Source organism: Epinephelus fuscoguttatus, linkage group LG4 (genome assembly GCF_011397635.1).
Source record: "Epinephelus fuscoguttatus linkage group LG4, E.fuscoguttatus.final_Chr_v1".
NCBI lineage: Eukaryota > Metazoa > Chordata > Actinopteri > Perciformes > Serranidae > Epinephelus > Epinephelus fuscoguttatus.
This window is the reverse complement of record NC_064755.1, coordinates 11,999,301-12,024,812: the sequence shown is the minus strand read 5'-3', so window position 1 is coordinate 12,024,812 and position 25,512 is coordinate 11,999,301. Positions and strand designations below refer to the sequence as shown.

At 41.1% G+C, this 25,512-nt stretch overlaps 1 protein-coding gene across 3 annotated transcripts in view; it reads right to left on the bottom strand.

The window, feature by feature from the left end:
- Positions 1-243: 243 nt before the first annotated feature.
- The window catches only part of zcchc14 (zinc finger, CCHC domain containing 14), a 42,098-nt gene continuing 16,829 nt past the window's right edge, over positions 244-25,512 (bottom strand). For 2 of the 3 annotated variants that reach the window (XM_049574998.1, XM_049574997.1), the window contains 11 exons: positions 19,812-19,882; positions 19,598-19,669; positions 19,221-19,288; positions 17,831-18,009; positions 15,264-15,300; positions 14,658-15,186; positions 14,351-14,460; positions 10,437-10,534; positions 10,072-10,224; positions 6,059-7,282; positions 244-4,535 (listed from right to left, as the gene is read on the bottom strand). In XM_049574998.1, the coding sequence (XP_049430955.1) occupies positions 4,480-4,535; positions 6,059-7,282; positions 10,072-10,224; positions 10,437-10,534; positions 14,351-14,460; positions 14,658-15,186; positions 15,264-15,300; positions 17,831-18,009; positions 19,221-19,288; positions 19,598-19,669; positions 19,812-19,882 (2,597 nt within the window). In that variant the 3' untranslated portion in view covers positions 244-4,479. The remainder of the gene's footprint in view (positions 4,536-6,058; positions 7,283-10,071; positions 10,225-10,436; positions 10,535-14,350; positions 14,461-14,657; positions 15,187-15,263; positions 15,301-17,830; positions 18,010-19,220; positions 19,289-19,597; positions 19,670-19,811; positions 19,883-25,512) is intronic. The other variant, XM_049574999.1, reaches the window with a different exon arrangement.

Here is a 25,512-nt window from a genome sequence, read left to right as displayed (position 1 = left end):
TCCAGTCCACTAGTGAAGTTTACAGACTTAGATCAGACTATATAAACAGAACTATTATTGCATATATTCATGCTGCAACATCTAATGACAAGTGTAGATCTGTACCAAACATACCCAGTGAAGTAGAGGGGGGTTGTTGCTATCCAAGCCTATTATGCTAAAAAATAATTATTTGCATTATACAAAGATTTGCTTATTATATGTTGATGGATATATGTGAAAAGTTCACACATTTAAAACTAATGAAAGACAGAATCTGAAAATATTTTATTACTCAAACATGTTTGTCCCTTGAAGTTCAGGTAAAACAAGTATTTAAACACAAAAAGTAATGTAAAAAATGTGCACACAAATACTTTCAAAAGCAGATTTGAACATGCATGCTGGAGCATCCGTTAACCAGGTACTGTTGAGATTCTTACAGCTTCAGACTCCCTTTAACAAAACTGCGACTAAACAGTTACACAAAACCTACAAAAGTGTAACCATATAACAAAAGAAAAAAAAACTCAAAAGAAGGCACTCTTTGGTATGATGTAAGAAGGCCATTTATCTTGTAGTGTGCAACCATTGAAAAAAATGTATGAAGTGTTCTAATGTGGCCATGTTCATAAAAACAGTTGCATTGTTGGAGAACTTAAAATGAGCACAGAGCTGAACAATCGACGACTGGCTTATTTCTAGACATTTACATAACAATACAAAGGCACATTGTTGACTTATTTTAAACAACAGACAGAAGTTGTTCTACATACTGAATGTTCAGTATTCACTATTTTAAATAAACATCCCACGTCCCGTTGCCGTGCCCTCCAGGGACACAGATAGAGTTTCATCTGAAGGACCAGCTGTCCTCGTGTCTGTAAAACTCTGGGTCCTGCCCAGCAACTCACTCACAGCCACAGACTTCAATGCACTGTATAAACACTTTTTAACCTACTGAGCCTCTTTCCCGTTTCAACAGTCCTGAATTGTCTTTGCATAAAGACTGCACAAAGAGAGTCAGCTCCACCTCACCTGGAGCGACAACAAGTTCAGGATAAACATCCAGGCTGCTCAACATTCATTCACTTACATCAAAAAAATAAAACATCAAACTGAAATGAAAACAACTGGCACATTTGAAATGTCCAACACTGATGTGAACTGAAGACACAAAGACAGTCTGTACTGACAAAGAAAAAGTTTTTGAAGTGTTTGAAAATATTAAGTGTGCACTGTGATTGTCCTGGTAGAGAGGGGCAGTGTTTGGCACTGGAGGCAATTGCTCTCAGGTTGGCTCAGAGGTAGAGAGGCTGCAGATCACCTAAAGGTGATGGGTTCAGCCCCAGGAGGCACTGCTGAACAGGTCTCATGGACATAAGGTGGCCGGTGCAGTGATCCCTCAGCTGCTGAATTCCAGTTTCCAAGTGTGACCTGTCCTCACACACTTCAACAATGACAGTTATGCTGTGTACCAACACAGGGGCTAGATAATGCATTTCCATATTTCTTCAACCAGTACGTACTTCCTGACCCACAGCCATCATATGGTGGACTGAAACTTGTACTGTAATCCTCGGTACCATGGAGCCTGTTTTTTTCTCACGTGGCTCTACGCTTCATCAGCCTTTTAATGCCACACCATGGTCATTATCTCTAATAACTTGACATGGAAGCGCCTGAACGCATCATCAGTTTTGGTCTCAGTGGGGGTTAGACCATTTGATCAGGGGTGGAGCAGCAGGTTGCATTGGATACACCTTCTTCAGCTGATTCCTTCAGGCGGGTCCAGCCCTTATATCAGGGCTGCTCAGTTCCTTTAAAAGGTGCACTGTGGAGTTTTCTTGTAAACAAGCAAGAGTTGTTTACATGAAGTGTTTCTCATCATAATGCACTGTGTGTATCACTGAGCTTTAACAAACACGCTGAGTGCATTTCCATCCATGTAAAACATTTACAAAGCTGGTTTAAATCCTGCACTGTTTACATCCATGTTTACCATGGACCCGCTCATCAAAACATGACTCCATAGTGCTACAAGTGGTATAAAAACACACCAGGAGACATTTAAAGGGGACTTATTATGCTTTTACGGATTTTGTGTCTCATATATCGTAAAACAATTAATAGCCTGGGCTACTATTTACTTTGGGTCTATACTTGAGACAGGCCTTTCATTTCTTTCACACAAAACTGTTGCTCAGCAAAGATGGGAAATACAGTCGCACTGTTTATCTAAACCAATGTGAATATTACGTGTTTAAAAATTAGGCTTCAGATAATTTATCAGTCATGATTCAATTATTTGATGTAGCTCCGGCAGACAGCGCATCAGAGAGGGAGTGTTACAGCACTCGGCATACCAACACAACAACACAACTTGGATTCATTTTTATGAAAAACCATTTTGATTCCTTTGATTTGTGGATGCTTACGAACTAAAGAAATATGAATAACTTACAGGGTAAATGAGGGATGGACACTTAATTTGAGGTAGCCAAGAACTCGGTTTTATATATCCAAAGAACTTCTATTTAAAAAAGAACAGTCTGACAACCAGACAGGTGTCTAATTGTTTATTTACTACTCTGTTTCCTAGAGTTTTTCCATGTCAGGGGCTCCTCCTGTATGTCACAGGGCTCATTTATGCTTAAGGTTATGACATATAGAACGAACGGTTGCGGTGTCATTTAATGCCTCCAGTCCACCGCTGTTTACAACGCTGCCTCTGTTAAAAGGTACTTTATTATGCCTTGAAACTTCTGACTCTGCCCTCTAGTGCCATCTATTGGCTACAAATACATATACATACCATCATAAAGGACTCATGGAAGTATGTGGGCTGTGAAGTTTATGTTTGAAACTGACGTATCTATTTTCGTACACAAAGGGAGTATAAATGAGCCCTTCCGTATATGGTCATCTGCTTCAGGTACGCTACTGCAAGTGTTTACATTACATACCTACACTGCTACATGTAGCTACATGCTAACGTCAGGGATAAGTTAAATGTAATCTTGGGTGCTGATTTTATAAATTTAAAACTTGAATCATATTCCAGCTGGAACATGTCTGGTTGTGCCTGAGGGCTTTAATCAGTGCTTTTAATAGTAATAAGAGCTGCTATTCTCTGTTACAGTCAATCTACAGCTGCAATGATGGTGCAGAGATGCCAAAATGTGGAAGACCCAGAAACACTGACCAATCAGAGCAGACTGGGCTTTTTTTTGGTAGAATGGTTTTAAGAGACAAATGCTAAAACCTAGCCTTCTCTCAAACAAAGGGTGAATACAGGTGTTGCAGCACAGACAGCGTGAGGAAAATCAATTTTTTTGACCACTAAAACAAGTAAACATATTCAAATAGAAACCTTAAATACAGGTATGAAGCTGAAAATGAGCATAATAGGTCCCCTTTAAAGTGACTCATTTATCCTTGGACTCTTTTTGTCCCCTTTTGCTCCTTACAAGGATGATGAGCAAGAAAATGATGCATGTAGTGTGTTCGCACTGGACACGTGATAAGATGACGTATACTTATAGCAGTTGATATGCATACTAAAAACAACTTTCTTCCCACAATGCATTGCGAAGAGGACGTATAGGGACTGCTCACAGCTGGGAAAAAAAAACAAAAACAAAACAAAAAAAACCTTTAACTTTAATTGGCAGTTCTGAAGTCAGATCTTGACTGCCTTTGCCCAGCACATGTATTGTGTAATTTCCTGTCAGTATAAAACAAAAATGTTTGTTGATTTCTAGCTGCAAAAACAGTGTAATATTAACATGACTATGTAGTATATGCTGTGTATAATATGTAGCAGTGAGCCAAACATGATCATGAGACATACTGTACAGAAGAACTGCTTTTTAAAGTATCAAAGTTTTGAATAGTAGAAATTTTTCTGAAGATAACACTGGTGCTTTGCATTTATCCAAGGTATATCACAATAAGGGGATGATTCCAGACACGTAAAAGCACTTGACTGAGAGCCCAGAAAGTTAGTAGGGTACCCGAGTGCTGTGTGTTAGGTTTGTGAACCATCTAGAAGACTATAAATGCTGAGTCACAGATTTTGAGGCTCTTTGGGCAGGAAACACAGGTAACATGACAGACAGAGTTCCAGCTTCATCTCTAAAAAGGAGGAAGGCAGTGCTTACTGAAACTCCAGCTCTCCTTGTGACTTTTGTTTGCGGAGAATTGAGGAAGGATGAAAGCAAACCTGACGACACGGACTGTGACAACTGCTTCTCTCTTCTCCTCCTCACACCAACCCGTTTCTTTTCCGTCCTCCTCTCATTCCTTTATAAGACGCTGTAAGAGAGTTACAGAAGATACAGCGGGTCTGTGCTTTTAGATCAGCAGTCTTCGAACTGCGTTGCCTCATTGTACCCAGAGGGAGGCCGTCTGTGTCTGCTGCCCGCTGGCTTCAGCAGGAATATGAGGTACAGATGTGTCAGGAGTATGACGGGTCAAATCCACCAGTGTTCTTCCTGGTTAGTCCCCTGAGTCCTTACTGTCAGAGTGAGGAGTGTACTTCAGGCGAAATGTCCCTGTGAAACACAACAGAGAAACACAGTTGATGTGCTGAAGCTTGGCAATGCCCAAACAGTACAAGCTTGAGCCAAAGGTAAACAGACCCTTCTCATGTGTTGATGGATAGATTATAGGTTGTACCACGTATGCCAGTTTTCCACCAAAGTAGCTCTGGTTCTTGAACTGGTTCCTTTCAGGGTTTTTGGAACCGTGGTGCTATCTGTCAAACAAGCCTGTGTATTCACTAGTTTTCAGCGAAACAATTGTCATGTGTCATCAACGGAGAGTATTGCACAGCGCCTAATGGAAGTAAACAGTAGTAGCAAGATGGCACATCACACTGACTATCTGTGAGTTGTTATTAGTTACAGATATTTGTTTTTTCCAGTAAACAAGCACAGACAAACTATTAATGATAAAAAATATGTAGAAGACTAATACATGCAGGACTCCATCCTCTCTTCTCGTACTTAAGAATATGACATGCCCACTGATGTCACACTTCACACTTCAGATTAAGGAAAATGTTTTTTTGGTTCCAGCTGTGAACCTGCTTTTGGGTTCCAAATAAATTTTTTTGGTGGAAATGCTCCAAACAGTTAAAATAAAGTGCACAAACCACAATGGAATCTAAATCTGTGTTGTTGGAAAAGGGGTGAGAGAAACAAGATGAGCATTTTGTTTTGGTATTTATATTTACTGTAAAGCCACGTGTCCACCAAAACTTTTTCCCCCCGAAACACCAAACTGATAGTGCTTGAGAGCTCTTTGTAGGCTCAGTGTTTTCTCAGCTTAGACACTTTGGTTGCATCTGGTTGCTATGATACAGAATATCCATAAAATCTGTGCGGAGGTTCATGTTAATATAAATACAGTATATTAAGAGATTTCTCCTCCATTGTTGGTGTTGTTCAGTACTTGTACATGTAAGATGTACAGTTGGTCTTTGTGGTATTTGTCCCTCCTCCACTGTGACTGGACGGCTCGGTAAAAAGTGACTCTGACGAGCGCAGAGTATTATCCAAAGTTAAACATTTTTCAACTCTTAGCACTCAGGAAAAAAAAAAAAACACAAAACATGTAGCCCTCAACGCAAAATGGATGCTCAGTGCCTCATCATGCTGCTGGCATTTGTAGCCTAGCATTAATATATGGCATTCCCATTGCAAATAATCAAAAAATACACTGGCCTCAGGAAAAAAAAAAAAAAAGCTTTTGCAGGCCAGCCCCTAAATTTTTTTTGTTTTGCATTAATAGAACTTAGAATATTACCATTAAATAATTGAAAATATTACAATATAAAACTATCTATCCAATGAGTCTGCAGTGTGTTACTAAGTCAACTGTAGACCTTCTCACTATTTACTTTATAATTAATACCAAGATAATAAAAAGCAAGCATTGGAAAAAAAAATTGAGTCCGCTAATTCAAAATTACAAAGTAATAATTATATTTTATAATGGGAAGTTTAGCTGATCATTATTGAACTACCCGCTGACAAAGCATGAAAATAATAACTGCTTTAAGTCATTCGCTCACCTTGCTGTGCTGAATCCATGGCTGGCTGTTTGCACTCCTCTGCTCTGTGTCCGGTGGCACCACAGTTATAACATGACACGTTCCCTGGAGCCCGTTTCTGGCTTCCATTTCCCAAAATGCCATGGGGATGGTAGAAGGCAAAGCCCTGCTGCTGGTCATGTGACACAGGGCTGTGGCGGTACAAGGGTGGTGGCACCATCATAGGGTAGGAGAAGGGTGAAGCTCCGGGGCCACCGGCACTCGACGAGGCTATCAGGGGGCTGAGGTGGAGCAGAGGGCCCAGGGTGAAGAGTGAGGGGCCAGCCGAGAACGGCTGCAGGTAGCCAGTCGCTGCGTATCCAGGCAACGCCCCGTAGGCACCGCAGTTCCCCCGACAACCGCACGAGCTGCAGACACACATGGAGGGGGTGTGACCTGAACTTTGATCCAATGAAGAGGCAGAGGATGGGGAAGGGGAGGGGCTAGAGGTAGGCTGGGCTGGGTAGTAAGTGTTGCCTGGCACAGCAGCCACAGGAAGACTGCTTGTGGTTGCCATGGAAACAAAGCCACTGGCACTGCTGGAGCTGCCAGACTGTGAGGCAGACTTTGTGGAGGGACAGGAAGAGGAGAAAGAGGTAGGTGGGTAGGAGTAGAATCCAGATGGAGAGGGGGATGAAGAGGAGGAGAGGTGGAAGTGCAGAGGGGGGTGGGAGACGTGGTGGAGGCTGTTGGAGGTGGAGGTCAGAGCAGAGCTGGTCTCTACCATCAGACCCACAGCTCCTCCCGCCAGGCCACGGCAAACCAGCGAGTCCTGGAGTGTGGAGGAGCCGTCCATGTTGAGCCCAGGAAACAGGCTCTCCAGCCTCACCCCCATCCCCACACTGAGTCCAGCACTGAAGCCTGCACCAGCTACAGGCAGGCCCGAGCCCAGCGGCTTAGTCCTGTCCTCTGTGCACAGCGGAGGGGGCCGGGGCTTACGAGGGGAAGTCAGGATACGTGCTGGGTTTGAGACCGGGGAGAGCAGGGTTTGGGGGTAACTGGCCTGTGGGTGGTAAGGAGACTGCGGCAGGCCGAGGGGGAGGTGGGAGGAGCAGGAGGGAGGATGAGGAGGAGCTGGGTCGGTTTGGACAGGTAGGACTTGGGCTGTGGGGCGACTGGAGCCTGTGGGGCAGCTGGAGTTCAGGATGAAGAGACAGGACCGGTCCTTCTCTGGACCTCCTCCTGCTGCATCTGGACCTGACACACCTGGAACACAGATACACAGTGGTGTGTTAAAAGCTAATGTCTATGTGTGTATGTGCAAATCTGTTGGGACTAAATGACAGTCAGACAGTACAGGCATGTTAGACATCAATACAAACAATGAGTAAATCAAAAATATTCATTTAAAGGTACACAGTATTGCAGAGATTACACTCACAGGGGATTCAGTATTTCCAGTAATATGACTTTTTGCTCACAGCCGTTACACCAGACATATCAACACAACTTTTAGATGCAGTAAAATCTCTATTTGTATAGCGACAAGTATTGCACCATAAAAAGATGCCACACTCTACAATATTTATAGCCTCAGCTAATTTGCAATGCTCATCCCGAGATCGCCCATAAAAAAATACATAAAATTAATCAAGAGACAGTATAATAAATGACTGCTCAGGGCTGCCATTACATCTGTTTAACTACACCACTTTTAATCCCGAGACTCCTGGGAAATGGTATACTGATATTGGAGTGTCAGAAGTTCTTGGATTTCATTAAATAAAACGCAACACAAACAAATTCATTTTTGTATGTTACAGGCCTAACATGTTGTGGCTTTGAAATATCGTCCAAAGATCTTAGTCTAGTTTTAGGAGATGTCTTGTCTTTGGCCTCAGAGAGTCTGATTAACATAATGGGCTGGGAAATTAGAAATGGGCACCATTTTTGTTTTTTGTTTTTTTGTTTTACATTTTATGGCAGACAATGACTTCAAGATTGTTTGTCACTAGTATTACACCAATAACAAGATGGATGTGTATAGGGAGGGAGATTAAGATGATAACTGGATTGTACAATATTGATTTTTTTAACCCCTTGTCTTTACTGAGAATTATGTACTACCAGCAGTGGTCGAATTGAGGATGAGGGGGGATACCATCCCCTTTGTTAGAAAATTGACCAAAAACCATCCCCCTTGTTAATCTAGAATCTGTGCAGGCAGGGACGTATTTTGGGGGGGTTGGGGAGGCGACTTTAAATGCACCATGAAGGCTGCATACATATGCTGTTGTGTTGTGATCTGAATCAATCGCACAGACAAAACGTGTGCTGCTGGGCAGTGCTGCTGTGTGTTAACTATGTTCAGCAAACCAGCCAGCAAGAAGCAAAAAACCTTGCACAGTGTCTTCCAAATTAACCCTGTAAGTTGAGTAATGCTGTTGCATGTAGATAGTAATGTTAGCTAAATGATGACTAATTAATAGATGCCAATATATCAAGTTAAGATAGTTAACAAGAACACTAATGTTATTGTTACCTATGTTAATTCACTTGCTAGCTAGTTTCATGCTAGGAGTAAACCCACTCCACCTTAATTTCTGCATAGAACTTGTGCTCACTATGGCTTTGCACATATTTTTTTAATCTTTATTGGAACAATATAAAGAGCAGGGTCAGGGAGGAGACAGTGGACCAGAGGTCAGCAAGGATGATCATGCAAGGTCTTCACAGGTGAGGAGAGATTATAACTGGCTGAGAGAAAATATCTATAGCATAAAAGTGACTTTGAGGTTAATTTCCACAGCTATGTCACCACTACTATTCTTAATTCTATTTCAAAATTTTGCTTTGCACATTTATTATCTATATTATTGCAATAGATAGAAGAGGGACAGGGAGAAACCAGGCAGGTATCAGGACAGGGACCTGACAGCAGCACCAATTATTAGCCCAAGGCTTCACAGGTAAGGAGAAATTATAACTGGCTAAGGAATTGTCTATAGGATAAGAATGACTCTAAGATTAATTTTCACAGCTATTTCAGAACTACTCTTATTTACACTCTAAAATGTTTTTTGTCTGTATTGCAATAGCAATACTACTGCATTATTTTTAAGGGCAGCAGGTATAGGTCATGATATTTTTTGTTATCTTGATTAATTTTGCACATCTGTGCTGTCACATTTGATGATGTGTGCACACAAAAAAATCAAAACTACATTGCATTACCCTTGTTAAAAATTTACAGTTCAACCACTGACTACCAGGGATAGAAAGGGTTTTTGTAAATGTTTAGAGGTGTGCTGTTTTTTTCCGAAATTATAATAATTTTAGTTTTATAAGTAACTTAATCCCCATTAGTAACATTTTATCACTACTAAAAATACCACTGAATTTATAGTATTACACCAGGAAAACTGAATATCTGAATTCTAATTCGAAAAACAAACAAACAAAAAGATCTTCAGAAGGCAAATTCAAGTTTCAGGAATTCAAAAAAAGTTTTCATGGATGATATATCTGACAGTGCACAGGTCTGACCGGCTGATTATCCTCGGCAGTCTGGAGATTCAAGTTTGTATCTTCCATCTTGAATTTTGCTGATTGCATTAGATGAATTAATTTTCAGCAGTTTGATTTTTCTATTTGACCTGAACTTGTAGATCTGAAAATTGCTAGGGAATGTGGAATTTGAACAGATTTTTAGCAGACAAGATTAGGCTACAAAATTTTATGTTGAAATTTTACCGCCTTTCTTTGTTTCCATAATAATACAGTGGAAATATTGTGTAAATCCAACAAGTGCTGCAGCCTTATGGTCAACCAGCCCATATTAATGTACATTTATTATCTTAAAATAATAGAATTTATTGTTATTTTGTACCTAAATGGGAATAAATTGATAAAGAATTGAGCATTAAGTCAAATAATCACTGAGTTACCACTAACACCACTTCAAAGCTGCTACATTCAAGACTTTGATCTGGCTTTGGTCCTTTTCTCAGGATTATTACTCTGGGATAATTCAACAGTCTTGTAAGAAAACTTACGCCTGTGAATGTCCCTGGTCCTGTCGAAGGTGGAGTCACAGCAGAGTGGTGTCCGAGGGGAGCAGGAAGAGCTGGAGTAGCCTGAGGACGAGCTGCTGTCTGTCGAGATGGGGTGATGATGTGGCACAGCGTCCACCTCCACTCGCAGCTCTCCTAAAATACATTTCAACACACTGCAACTTTAGGCTCTTTAAACCTTTTTTAATCCAGGAAACTGAGCACTGAGGCTGTTTCACAATCATACAAATTCATACAAATGAATCAACTCATTTTGGCCCTCTGGCAACAAACATTTGACCTGGTCTCACATCTAAACATTGTAGGTGACTGTGCAGAGACAGGCTGAGACAAACCAGCTGTGTTACCTGCAGTGGAGGTGGGATGTGTTGAGGGTCCCATGTGACTGGAAGGTGTCACCCTGGCGATGCCGCTGCAGGGCCGTTTCTCCATCTTCATCTCCCTGCTGGGGACACACACACAGGCAGACAGGTGTGACGCATGTTGTGGTGCATCCTGTTTTGATGTTTATTTTTAGAAGCATATTTTTAGCATAAATATAAAAGGGCAATGATACATAAAGTTCATGTGATGGAGCGTTTCTTTTAGACAGACAGACAGACACAAAATAATTTAGATACCATTAAATATAAAATTTCAAATTTTAATTTATGGCCCAAGCTTATCTGAAAAACTGTTTTGTATGACTAAACTTTCTCAGTTTGGGCCCAGGAGTTGAACAGCAGCCTGTGTCCACCTCTCACCACAAGGGGGAGACATTATCCACCCAACGTGCTCTTCTGTGTCCCAACTGCTGCTCTACATCTGCAAACCTGTTGCCTGGAAAACCACTGCAGGAACTTTCCATTTCCCGTGTCTTGTTTAAGCATGGACACACACACACACACACACACACACATACACACGTGTTGCCACCTGTCTAATGGAAACCTGTTGACACTGGGGATGGAAACACAATTGAGAGATAACAGGAGTAGGTTCACGTGTGTGTGTGTGTGTGTGTGTGTGTGTGTGTGTGTGTGTGTGTGTGTGTGTGTGGAAGTGTTTGAGGAAGTAAGAGGGTCAGGGCATGAGGACGCATTCATATTCAAGTCCATGTTTTTGTGTTCTTGCATGTGTCTCTGTTGCTTATCTGCTCACAGGTATATCTTATCTCTGTGGCCCACTTATAGCTGGTTAACCATTGATGCTGTATGGACCGTTACTGATGCATATTTACTGTTGAAATCAGCGGCCAATCACTCTGTCTGTTAATCTTTAATAGGACAAAGCATCTGCTAACTTCTCCACGCGCTGCCACACAGATCTGCACTGGGTTTAATGCCAACAAGCCTCATGTTGAAGTCACATCGCAGGGCCTGAGGACAGCAGCAGCATCACTTGCCAACATGTCAGTGCTGCATCTACACTGCATTCATCACTTCCACTATTTGAGAATGTACCAATTATGCACGAGGACAAACAAATTCAAGCTGTAATGTATATGCTAGTTAAGATAAGTGGACAGATTTTTTCAGAGTAATTTCTAAGTGATTTTGTGTGCCCTCAGTGCAAAATCTGCTCTCCTGATTTTCTCCAGATGTTCTGGCAGATTCAGAGCACATGACAACGTGAGAGGATGCGTGCTAAGCCACTCTTGGCTCCAACAAACACATACAGTAGATGTTACTCAGAGAGCAGGGTCTAACAGGATGACACTTCAATTCCATGGAGTTTAGATACAAGGGATACAAACTGCCAAAACTAAGACTGTGCAACTTTAAATTGAAAACATAAGGACTCTTGTAATATGCGTATGAATCTGTCCTCACCTCGTAAATATTTAGGTCACACTCATTACACATAAACAGGTTTACAAAAAACACATTGTTTCCCTGTTGATTTGATTTTGTTCTACTAACAGTGGCTTTTAGAATGTTGGGATTTATCTACGATGATCAGCTGTTGTTTACATTTCAATCATACCATGGCCAACTCCACAGCTCTGATGTAGCAGCCTCACCACCACTTTAACTGGAATGCTGCTTGTTCCCGTTGTCCTCAGCATTTTGATGGCGTGAAGTGAATATTCAACGTTATCGAAAACATGCTAATTTGCATGATTGCTGAGAGTTAGATTACAAGATATTACTCTTTTGTCTGTGTTAAGCTACAATGACTGAATATAAAGATGGACGACTGTATAGAAATGAAGCCAAAATATCTTAGATACAGCTGCTGCCATCATGCACTATTGGAGCCAGTCTGCATAGTAGCGACCGGGAAGTGAAGCCATGGTATTGAATTCCCACCCATATACGTGTTCGACTCAATCGCGAGCAGCGCTATTGATCACAAGCACACCGACTGACACACACAGCACTCAGTCATGACGCCAAAGCTCCATTTTATAGCATCATGTAACTAATTAAAACTAAACTTTGTCCAATCCCCTAATACGAAGGGGGCAGACTTTATGACCACTGCAGCCAGCCACTAGGGAGGAGAGGGCGGGAATCGAGATGTTTTGACTTTACTTTTGGGGAGCTGTCGTGCTCAGTGCTGCCAATGTCTTCAAAGCAACAAGTGACAAATTTGGCACCTTATTCAGACAATTAGGGAAAAACAGAGATATATATCTTTACATAGATGTTGTAATTCATTCCCATGCATGCTGCTAAAAGTAAACCCAGTCCGCGGCTCCTTTACCTACAACACCAAGTCTCTCTCTGGCAGTCAGTAAGTGTGGGGCAGGCAGGAGGAGAGGAGACACCATGCGTCCCCATGTGGGATGTTCAGCTGTAGTGAGTTTCTATGGTTATGTTGATGCCCTCACTCCTTGTAAAATACTTTCATTATCCCAATACATATGAATGTGTGATGATGTCACCAATATGCAAATAAGCACGTAACATCATCTGGCAACTTCTAGCGACTTTTGAAGCTAGTGCTGGCTACCTTCATACGAAAGAAGTTGGCAACACTTATCATGCTGTCCATGTTTATATAAAGTTTGTGGTTATGATTAAAGCTGGAGCCAAAAGGCGATTAGCTTAGCAACTGGAAGCAGGAGAAAACAGCAAGTCTAGCTCTGTCCAAAGTTCAAAATTACACCTACCAGCATCTCAAAAGCTCAGAAATGAACACATTTAATCTCCTTTTTTAAGTATGTACACTTTTAGAAATGTAGCCAAGACAAGACATCACAGCATGTTACTCACCCTGACACAACAAATTAGGATAAGATAAGATAAGATTAACTTTATTGTCCCACATGTGGGACATTTGTCTTGGGCTGTAAGAGGTGATCGTCACTGCTCACATGAAGACTTGACAAAAACACATATCTTACATATTCTCATTTAAAGTTACATATCTATTTGTATATGGATTAAACCAGATCCCAATATTTATGCTAAACTAAGCTAATTGCCTCCTGGCTGAAGCCTTATACTAAGTGCACAGGCATGACAGCGGTATCTATCCTCTTATCTAACTCTGAGCAAGAAAGCAAATATTTCCCAAGATGTCAAAATATTCCTTTAAATTAGCTACATTATTTGACAATACAGTTATTAAAAAAGTACTATGAAATCAGTCTCTGCATAGTGCGCATTGTTTTTCAATACAATGATTCACTGTGGATACTTCACCCCCCAAATGATTATTTGTGCATGTATCACTCACCATCGTTATGCTGAATTCGTTTTTCTTGCATGCTTCCAAAGTGAACAAAGAATTCAAAAACTGAGAAAATTCTTGATGAATTGGAGTTAAAGGGAGGCCAGCAAAACTTTAACAACAACAACAACTTTCTAGCCAATAAATGAGCTAGGAGGTGGGATTTCAATGATATTCACATGCAGATTTCACAAGCATGTTCTTGACCAGGTGCGCTACTTGTCTGCGCATGTGTTTTAAATAGTAGCGAAACAAAAATGTATGTATTTGGGAAGTACTGAGCGTACGACTGAGACTTGTTGTGTGAGAGTTTGTAGACGGGTGTTTTAATATAGCTTTGCTGTTGTTAAACATGGCCCCCATTTACTTCAATTCATTCAAATTTTTCTCTGTTTTGGGATTCTTCATTCACTGTTGAGGGATGCAAAAGAATCAGTTTCTTCACAGATTTAACAAAACACAAGAGTGAGTAATTTATATACATATGAACATTTTTGGCATAAAGTATTCCTTTAATGCCGCTCAACTATAAGTCAAAGAAACAGTTTTATGTTTTGATATATCAGCATGATTAGTGATGTGTGCAGCATATTGTACTGACTTTTGTAGCTCGAGTTGAGTCTTTTGAAGTTCCAGTTGAGTCTTAAGTTTCTTCTTCGCTCCTTGGGTCAGGTCGTACTTGTTCAGGTCTTCCTCTGTCAGCGCTAAAAACTGCAGGTCACACAGGACAAAAAAACATGTTTAAGAAAATCAGACATCCTGTTTTTTTTTTGAGTGTAAAAAGCTACTACATTACATGAACAACTATGACTACAGCTTGAACTGCTGATTTCAGTAAGTGATTGAGTGTACTTGTTTCCTGTAAGATATCTTGAGTAATTAAAGGACAGAATCTAAAGCTGAATCACCTCCTCCATGGTGAGCTGTTTGAAGACAGGGTAATACTTATGGAGCCGAAGCCTGCGCAGCCAGTCCAGGATGCCATTCTGCTCTGGAGTGTTGAGCTGGGACTGGGACTGTGTCTGTGTATGGGACTGGGAACGAGACAGGGAATGGGACTGGGGGTATGAAAGGGACTGGGAATGTGAGTGGGATGTTGGTTGGGAATGGGACAGGTGCAGGGACTGAGGTTGTGTGCTGGACTGACTGCTGGTTTGTGGATGAAGGTGGTGCTGGGAGTGCTGCTGAGAGTATGAGTGCGACTGACTGTGCTGGGGATGCGGCTGAGAGGAGGGGTCACCTCCGCCAGCCAAGGAGCACTGGGCAGGGAGGGCTGGCACGGGGGGAGGGAGGGGCGACATCTGGGGGGAGTGCTGGGGAGGAGGAATGGAGGGAGGAAGAGGAGGAGGAAGGGAGGAGAGGTGTGGAGAGGGGCGAGTCATGACAGAGCTGTGGGTGCTGACGACGGGCTGGACGCTGGCCACTCTGTACACCGCCCTGTGGGGGGAAGGACAGTCAGGGGGGGCACAAATAAAGATGAATAATAGAAAAACAAAGAAAGAGAAAATTCTTACCTGTTGGCTCCTCTGTACTGAACCATACAACCAAGATCTGAGGGACAGAGTCAAAGCAAAAAGACCACCATCATCTTCACTATCATCATCAACCCCCAAATTTTTTTCTAAGGATTATAAAAAAAATTATTGCAGTATTTGAAAGTATGCAGATTGATGACATCTTGAGTCTTGAGTCAGACTATTCCTCAGTATATCCCATAACTCAACATGATTATTGTGACTGTACTGACTGCATCAATTTTCTGTTTACGTTGTGTTTCCACCACAGTTGTACTGTAGGTTTACAGTTTTTAAAATCGTTAGCATGCATTTCTCAATACTGAGTTACTGCCCACACCAAAATTCAGTGCAGCACAATGATTCAGCTTCTGTTGGCATCAGAGGGCAATTTGAGCAAAGGCACCACCAGTCGGTGTTTGCTCTCCTCAGCTCAGGTTTTGGAGGTTCCCCGTTAGCCATATCCTCTTGTGCAGCTGCAGCCTTGGCTGCTCTCTGCTGCATCTCTTCAGCAGTATACTCTGGCTCAAATAAATACGACTTACTATGCCAGTCAGCCAAACCAATGTGAAATGCATCCTCATCCATAAATTCCTCTGCAAACATATTTTGGGATGCCATTTTCGCTGTTGGGTATGTAGCTAGTTCATAATACAAGCAAAGAGAACAAGTTCTATTGTTTAGCGACATTTAAAGACTGCCCCTTGGCTACTAGGAGGCGGAGACTACAAATCCAAATTGAAACAAACTGTATTTCTTCCTCGCTTCAAACAATGTCACTGTCACGTCAAATGACAGCGCTGGATGCAGGAAGAGCAACCGATTTTGCAGCTGCAAACCTAGCTTTATCAGTCAATATAGCATGCACTGAGGAATTTATTGGTTCAATTATTGACTACATTACCATCAGCACTGATTGGATATCCACACAAAAGGTGACAAATTTTCACTTTAAGAATCTAATATGCTGATGTCCATGATTCGGGATGTCAAAATATTTGTTTCAACTTACAACAAAGGTACTACTAGAAACTTAACTACTGACTCCTGGAACTGCAATTTTTTTGAGATAATTAAGATAATAACTTGTGTTAACTTTAAGTTAAAATGCAAAGACACTTCAGGTGCTTATGGAAACGCTTACTCCGAGTGCGGGAGCACACTCTGGCACAAATTAGACAGTTTGTGAATTCGGAGGGCTGTTGTTTTGTATGGTTCGGTCATTCAGAACACCATACTCTGGGAGCAGCAGAGCGTACTCTGGATGATCTATCTGGGAAGACGGAGCAGCAGAGTGCCAAGTGGAGTGACTATGTGAATAACTAAACCGTTTGTTAGTTCATGTAGAAATAGAACACTCTGTTTCTTAGAATAACAACACACTACCCTTAGTATAGAGTGTCAAATTGAATTTATGAATGCATCCTTGGAGGACTGTCCGAAAAGTTTTCTAACTGCAACATGTCATGATCTTAAATGTAAGATGGTTCTACGTGAAAAATGAGTGAGTCCTCATTTCAACCATCAAAAATATGTTGGGGCATTTATGCCATAAAATGAGGGAAAAACGGATGTTTTATCAGTATATTATTATCATTATATGATTAAGAGCTTGCAAACTTTGTTACTCTGTTCTGTTCTGAAAGCAGTGTCTGCTGTGTGTGTAGTGATATAAACCCATTACCCATGTGTTCAGTGCAATAAATGTGATAACATTGCCTCATATCCAGCTTATGAAGAATGGACTGTGATATATTGTGGTGGAGGCCAGAGCTCTGTGTGTTTGTGGAGGCAAATAACAGCTCAGACACATTCATATTAACCTTGCTTCCCCGGGGTCTCCTGTGAGTCTGATTCACACTCACACACCCACGCCCTCACACACACACACACACACACACACACACACACACACACACACACACACACACAACAGTAGGAACACATGCAAAAGTACAAGCACACACTGAGATACACTGCACTAACGGCTATAAATACTCTCCGAGATGAAGTCACACTCATAGAATCAAACACACACGCATACACACATACACCAACATGAGGTCACCACACTCTAGGCTTCCCAACACAAACATGCCACGCTGAATTCCCACACCAGACTAAAATAGACCCTGTCCGCTCCCTCCAACACCTCCAAAACACAAACTGCCTGCAGCCTCACCTCTCTCACCTCTTCACCACCACCAACCAAGACCTACACCCACACAGCCCTGTCCTTTCCATTACCTCTTTCTTCACTCTCCTCTCTCTCTTCTCCAACACTAAAACCCAGACATGAGGACTTTTATCTTGCCAGTCTTGCCCTGTCCTTCTTGGCACCATCTTTCCCTGCATCTAAGAATAGGGATCTCGGTTTTATATCCCTGCTGCCCTCTTTAGAGACTTACTGGTTTTATAGACTCACACACTCACAGCCACAAAACCATGACATCTGCAGTTTAAACCTATCCTATTTCTCTACGTTAAAAAAAGACACAAAAATTACATAAAATGAAATAAAAAAATTGAGAAAAAATAAATTATTGACAATAAAGCAAAAGACTTACTAGAGCTGGAGGTGAACGGGCAGGTCGGGGCTACAGGAGCCGTGGGAATAGGTGAGGGTAATGGAGGGAGGGGGGAGGGGAGGGAGGCAGGACAGTTTGGTGAGAGAGGCCTGGTGGAGGTGAAGAACAACTGGACGCTGTGGTGCTGAAGGACATGGCAGGGCAGCGCTGTCAGACACCTGGGTGCAGGCATGGCAGGACAGCAGAGGGAGAGACAGGGGGACAGACAAGGAGTCAGACAGACACAAGGAGGAGGCCAAAGAAAGCCAACTGGATTTTGAAACTACAAGAAAAGAAGCGTCATCACATTTAGCTGCATCATAGAGGGGCATTTAAGAATAAGCTTTGTGCATATTAATGCATATTAACATATCAACACTCAGGTAAGAGAATGAGATACATCAACACTTCCCACTGTTTGTGTTGTAAATGCGGATTAATTCAATTTCAAAGCAGTCTATGTAAAAAATAATTCAGCAAAGGTAAGTTATTGTGACAGTCTGTCTCTAAATTGACTTAGCAAGCAAGCAAAGCGATGTTCACAGGCAATTGCTACTAGCCAATGAAACTGTGGAATTTTATGAATGCTTTATGGATGTTTGAAATTTGCAAATATGATGCCTTTACAACAAGTGCATGGGAGGATTTAGGATACCCTGAGGAGTTTTTGATCACTAGGGGCACTATGGAGCAATATTTTTACAGAGCAATCCCTGCTGTTTTTATCTTATGCCTGTACACAAGGATGCAAATGTCAAGGCCTAGTCCACACAGACAGGGGTATTTTTGTAAATGGGGTTTTTCCTCCTTCATTGTCAAAAAAGACTATTATACTATTATACACTATTATATATATATAAAAAAATCCCCATTCAAATGAAAACACAAAAACAAAATTGAAGTGCTGCCAAGGGCATGCCAAACCAACGATATAACGGTAACCCTCTAGCCGCACCTTGAAAAAGAAGCCAAAAACTCAGTTTTCCCTGTCTACATGTTAACATGAAAAACAGAGTTTTTGAAAATCTTTATGCCTGATGAAGTTTTACAAAAGGTTCATTTTTAGTGCCCCATAACACAGATGGCATATGAAGGCCAAAATGCATTAAAAAAAGCTATGTTTACAAAAAATACCCATGAGCATGTGGACAAGGCAAAAGAGTGCAGGGTTTTAATTATTCAAAATATCTGCTTTGCAAATGTCTATTATAAACAGTTAAAAAAAATGTGTCCGGAGAAAAAACAATCTGTAACATTTCTCCCAAGCTACTGTATATTTGATTCCTGGTATGTTACCAGACTCTCTGAAATAAACATTGATTCCTGAAAGAGCTCAATCAAATTCCTGTCCTAGAAGACAAATATAAACAGGAAGTGTTATGGGACTAACCTGGGGTCCAGCTCTATGGACTGAGGGAGGAGTTTCTCCACACCGTCATCAGGAAATGCTTGTGACAGCTTAGAGAACAAAAAGTTTCAACTATTAAGACACAAATGCATAGGTTACTAAACCAATACATTTCTATGCAGATGATACCGAGCTATTCCTCACTATGAAAGATGACCTTTCAAACAGATTAATACAAATGTCAGAGGAGGAGAGAGTGATTCATTCATTTAGAATTTTATAGGCCCTTTACATTTGTTAAAGGTCAGTCTGTAGAGTAGAGTACTGTTGTCTAAACCTGAGCATGAGATTATTATTATCATTATTATTATTATTATTATTATCAATCAGGGAAAGTGTGTTTCAGTGGTGATCCTGACCTGGGTCAGCAGCTCTGTCACCTCTGGCTGAGTTCTGATGACGGACGACACAAAACCATCGGACCAGCTGGCCTGCAGGAGGAAGTGAAGAAGAAGGATGAGGAGATGGCGTGGAAGAAGTAGAAAACCAGGTGGAAGAAAAGAGTAAAAACATGAAGAATTGAATATGGAACATGTGGAAAAGTGAGCAGGTGTCTGTTTACACTGGACCCACCTCGAACACATATTCACTGGTGTCTTCAGACTTAGGTGTCACTCCTCTCAGCACCACCCTCTCAATCACCACTGCAAGAAGCACAGATTGTTTCACACATGATCAACAACACTTGACATGTTTTGGACAGTCACTTTAAAACATCAGTAATCTACAGCTTATTAGTATAAAATGCCAGGAGGAAATTAAACTTGGCCTCCTCTCAGAAGTAAGAAATCATGCAAGGACAAAAGCATCAGGCTACAAGTGAAGAAGTTTAAACATGTCATCAGGTGTAACAACATGGACTGTGAATGTTTAAGCATAGCACAAAATGACTGTAGTGTACAGTATGCGCATAAGGTTGGTGGGATTGTTGACTCCATGTCTTTTCCAGATGCTGAGATTAAATTCCTGAATTATGTAAGAAGAATCACTCTTCCTCCCCAACAACATGCATTTTAACTGATCAAAGATACACAACGCTGGCTGCTACATGGCCAGCATCCCGTTGTACCAGGCTCAATAGAAAGCATGTCTGGGATGAGTAGAGATCTTCCTCAGGATGAAAGGACGCAGTAAACTCACTATCGACGTGTCAGGAGATGGAACCTATTGATTTCCTAATAAAGCTACGCTGTGAACAACTAATCCATATTGACATTGTTAGAAGGAGAGCTAGTTAATGTTAGCTCTAAGCAGGTGGTGGCTGTAACTAACAGCTAATGGAGTTAGATTTTGATGCATTCAAGCTCTATTCAGTATAAATGAGTATTGAGCGAAGGTAAATTACAGTGTTCTCGTGATGTGCTAATCCAGTTCTACTCCTGTTGTACCTCTAGCTTCATCTGTACCTACCAGTGAGCCAAATGAACTAATCTGTGTGATTTAAGTGTGAAAGCTCCTTGTTTTTCCATTCATCCGAGATGATTTGTCAGGTACCCTCAGTACTGTGAACCACTTAATACTTTTAACGCTTAATGACTTGATGATCTCTGACTCTGTACGGTCAAGGCCCAGCAGCTACCTGACTGAACATTTTGTCCATCAGATGAAGCTAAAATCTTGGCAATACTTGAGCCATGTATATGCACTCCAACTTTCCATCTGGACAGAGAGTTTGTACTGCCAAAGCCCTACCCACAGCTGCTGCTGCAACTCATTCAGGATGGTGCTCCCCACCTGGGATCCAACCTCCCCAAATTCTGCTATCTGTCTGATCCAACCTGTGCTCTGTCCTCCGGCTGCCTGTAGATATTTGTATCAAATTTATAACTCTGGGGCCTGGCCAAGAATATCAAGGCAGTTACATCTCGAGACCTCTGAGTAATCAACCAGCCCTCAATTCTGGCACCAAATCCTCCTCACAGGCCAAACTGTCTCCTCCGCCCTCACTCCAAGTCGTTCAGAACACATAATATTTGTATCAGAAGTTGCTGTACAACGACTTTATACTGCAATCTTTTTTAGTTTTAATTCTGTCTCCTCTTGTCAAAATGCATATTGTCCCCTTTTTTGTACATAGGACTTGTTTAAATAAATATATAGAAATATATCAGTCGCACATGAGTTAAGACTGTATGCATTCACATGTGTTCAACCATCTTGGATTGTTTGTCTACTTCTCTGTCTGGATGCATGCCTCAGGTGCAGAGGCAGGTTAGGGCTGCTCCACTGCCATTAGATCCATGTCATTAGATAGAGGGTGAAAGTGAGTTGAAGTGGTGGGAAAGCTAAACAGAAGGGTGTGTGTGTGTGTGTGTGTGTGTGTGTGTGTGTGTGTGTGCGCAGAAGACCTCCAGGTATAGGTTCAGACATATTAGACTCCCCATCTGAAACCACATAAGGCGTGCAGCAACAAGCAGCGAGGGAGGAGACGACATGAGTGAAGGAGGAGACAAATAAAGAAGGGGATAAGGTAGGAAAGAGCGAGGAGTCCCACACAAGCGCACACACACACACACACACACACACACACACATCCCTCACCACCTTGCTGTGTGCCTGTCGGGCAGCAGCTGTGGAAGGCTCTAAATGCCGCCTGCCATTCACACTAATCTGGGCTGCCAGACACACACTCACTCACACACACTCTTTCTGAAGTCCAGGAGTGTGTGTGCATGACAGGATCAAAAGAAGAGTTTCAATTATCTCTGAAAGAGATAATACTGTGTACTGATAAATATGCATCATGTTGGCTCTGTGTCTTTATTACTTTACAACTGCACTTTATGTGTGTGTGTGTGTGTGTGCCAGAGAAAAACACATAGTAAAACCAACACATGAGGTGTGGCTCATTCTGCCGCGCCTGAGGTAGCAAAAACTGTAAACACACACAGGGAAAATAGCAGGCCAAGGCATATAAACTGAATTGTGTGTGCTTGACAGAGTGTATATGCCTCTCTGCATTTGTGCTTTATGTGCTTGTACATGCTGAATACAACTGTGTGTGTGTGTGTGTGTGTGTGTGTGTGTGTGTGTGTGTGTGTGTGTGTTTATGTTGGTGACAGCTATGTGGTGTGACCATGAGGTAGTGAGATATTTGAGCATTGTGTTTCAGACAGAGGCCGGGGGCCAAGACAGTAACTGACTGGCGTGGAGAGGCTCACCCTGACTAAAACCACATACTGTACACGCTGAGACACCAGCTGGTCACTGAGTGACTGATGTCACCTGAATGATAATGGAAGATATCCTTGGTGATCAAATGGTCTTATGACAACCAATAATTCAGCGTGCCTGTGATTACGACTTACAATAGACAACAAGACACTGTTGTCATCTTTGTTATCATGTGTGTTTAGTATATGCTATGATGAGATTTTTACCCTTTTGCCTAAGCGACAACCTCCGGGCCAACTACCTGACACTAACGTTCTACAAAATGCAATTACTCAAATGGCCACTGTTTTTATGGGACATTCACATCTTTGTCAATCTTAAAGACCCTTTTTTTAGAGCAGACATCTTGTCATAGCAGTAAAAAAAACCAAAGGTAACAATGGCTCACTTCTATCAGGAGTCTCGGTAAGCCATGACAGTGTGCTAACACGCATAACAGCAGGACCCTGGGGTGTGCTTACTTAAATGGAATGCTGTGGTTTTCCATGTTATCAATTATAGACCGTTTTACTAGATTTGCATTGCTCGGCAACAGCTTGGGTCTATGTTTACTTCCTGTCAGCTGATGTTCTCACATACACTGCAAAAAATTCCAACAAAGGGACCCATTTGGAATGGTTATGTCATTGAATTTTAATGGTCTATGCCTGTGTCTTTCTGTTATGGCAAGCCATAATCAGGTAGACTATAAAAGCAGGAAAGTACACAGCGTCAGTGACAGCATTCAGGTTTTGCATTGGAGCCAGTTTGGTGCCAGTTCTATTGAAGTTAATAGGGTGGGCACAGCAAATCACACTATTGTTACAACTTTGACTGACAAATCCTTCCACCAGATTAAAATACACACATTATGTGATGTTAACTGGTGGTTTTTTAATCTGAAAGTGCGCGTTTGTTTTCCTTGTTATTGGTCTTCAAACAGATCATGGCTCTGTCAGTCATTACGTGAGAAAAATGGCATTGGGATGGGATGGGATTTTAACTTGTTATTACCTGGCAGAATCATCGGTAATTTGTGATACTGTTAACTAGCTAACATTTGATATGTTGGTTGACATATATTACCTCAGATAGCTTTTATATTTTCAGTTCATTTTCCCCAACAAAGTCGAGAGATGGACAGTGATAAGCTATAAAAACAATATTCAGTAATTTTGAAGAAAACTAGGACTACCAACAGCCATACCCCTTAGGACCTTAACCACTGTGATTTCACGTTATATTGTCAAAATTTTAAAAATTAAAAGCTCAAATCACTGGGAAGTTACATTAGCATTAATGACGGTGTAACGTTACAGTAGCACTGCTGCTTACTTGAGCAATCTAATGAAGCAACAATAATTTAAACACAACAATATGGACAAATCAACTACACTGCCAATAACATCTAAGAGTGTTTAGGGAGGGAACACTCAGAAGTGCTTTAACATAGCCATAACATCAGCTATAAAGTTTCGATAATGTTTACTTTTGTTGCCAGGAGGTGGCGCTAATTGCCAAGTTGTGTATACCTCTCAAATGGATTCATTATTAAGCATCCGAGGGGACTGAATGAAGAATTGGTACTATCATGTTTTTTGTAACTATAGATGGTGATATGAATGTGGTCCATTATTATTGTCTGGGGGGTTCTGCGTGGGCTCTTCGGACAGCTACACTTGTAGCTACTCCATTTTATTATTTTTCAATTATGTATTCTTGTTTGTATACTTTTTGTATTATGTTATGAGTTTTATGACTATGGACCCCAGAAAGACTAGCTCTTCGTCCAGGCGTCAGCTAATGGGGATCCATAAACAAATAAACAAATAAACCCATTACTTTTCACAGACAGTACTGTATATGGACCATCTATTGGTCACACATCTGTTGACTGCAATAGTATTTACCTATATAGGTTTTATTGTTGTTTTTCTCATGTTGTTGGACATTTTTGACACTTTTGGTCATGACAAAAAGTTACTGTCGATTTTCACAAAGTTTTTTATACATTCTGGTCTATTCTTTGATATTGTATTTTGTGCTTTAAAATTTTCTATTTTTCTATAATATTTATACTACTCGATGCATTACTGAGGTTTACATTCATGAATGATCCATATTTATATCTTTTGTAATGTTAATCTGAACCAGCTGGTTTCTGTTGAAAGGGACACACATGCCCACAAACCATGTAACGCTGTGGACGGCTATGAGCTGAAACGCTCCCGTTTGGCTGCTGCTGTGCAATCCACTATATTAAAAGTATTATACTTATTAGTGAGTGCTGTTGGGTTTTTCTACTTTGCTGAGTTATATGCAGAGCCATGATCTGTTTGGAGACCAATAACAAAGAAAACAAAAGTGCACATTTAGATAAAAAACATCAGTTAACATCATGTAATGTGTGTTTTTTAATTTGGTGGAAGGACCTATGGTCAAAGGTGAAAGAGCAAAGTTCCTGCCCCATTAACTGTAAAAGAACTGGCACCAAACTGGCTCCTATGCAAAATATTAACGCTGATTGACATCATGTCTTTTCCTTCTTTTATACTTACCATGACCAAAATGTCTGCTGGGGAAAGTTCTAGAAGAGACATTTTTTATCCTATTTGGCAGCAATTTTACTGAACAATTTATGACAAATCTGCATTGCATGAAAAAGACACAAGATGATTATGACTAAGATACAATTGTGTTCCATGAATCAATATCTTAATACTGACACTGAAACAGTGTAAAATGCTTCGCTCAGAGAATTATTACCCAACTCTGCCTCTTTTAGCTCACTGTTTTGGTTTTACAACACATTTATTGTTCCATAGCTACTTATAATGATTAGACCTCATTTCCAGTAGCAACAAGAAGCTGTGTTTAGTAAACAAGCTCTAATAAACAATATAGCATAGACAAAGTTAACAACTTCCATTTCGCAGATAAAGATTCAGACATTTTTCTAGTTGGTGGAGACCAAAATGTAACAACCCTGAGAGAGAATATTACACTTTACTTATCTAATAAATAGTTAATAAACAATAATATAATAAAAAAAGGGGAAAATATATGTTCAATTAATTTCATTTCATAAAAGTATGTACTACAGAGTTCATAACAACAGGTT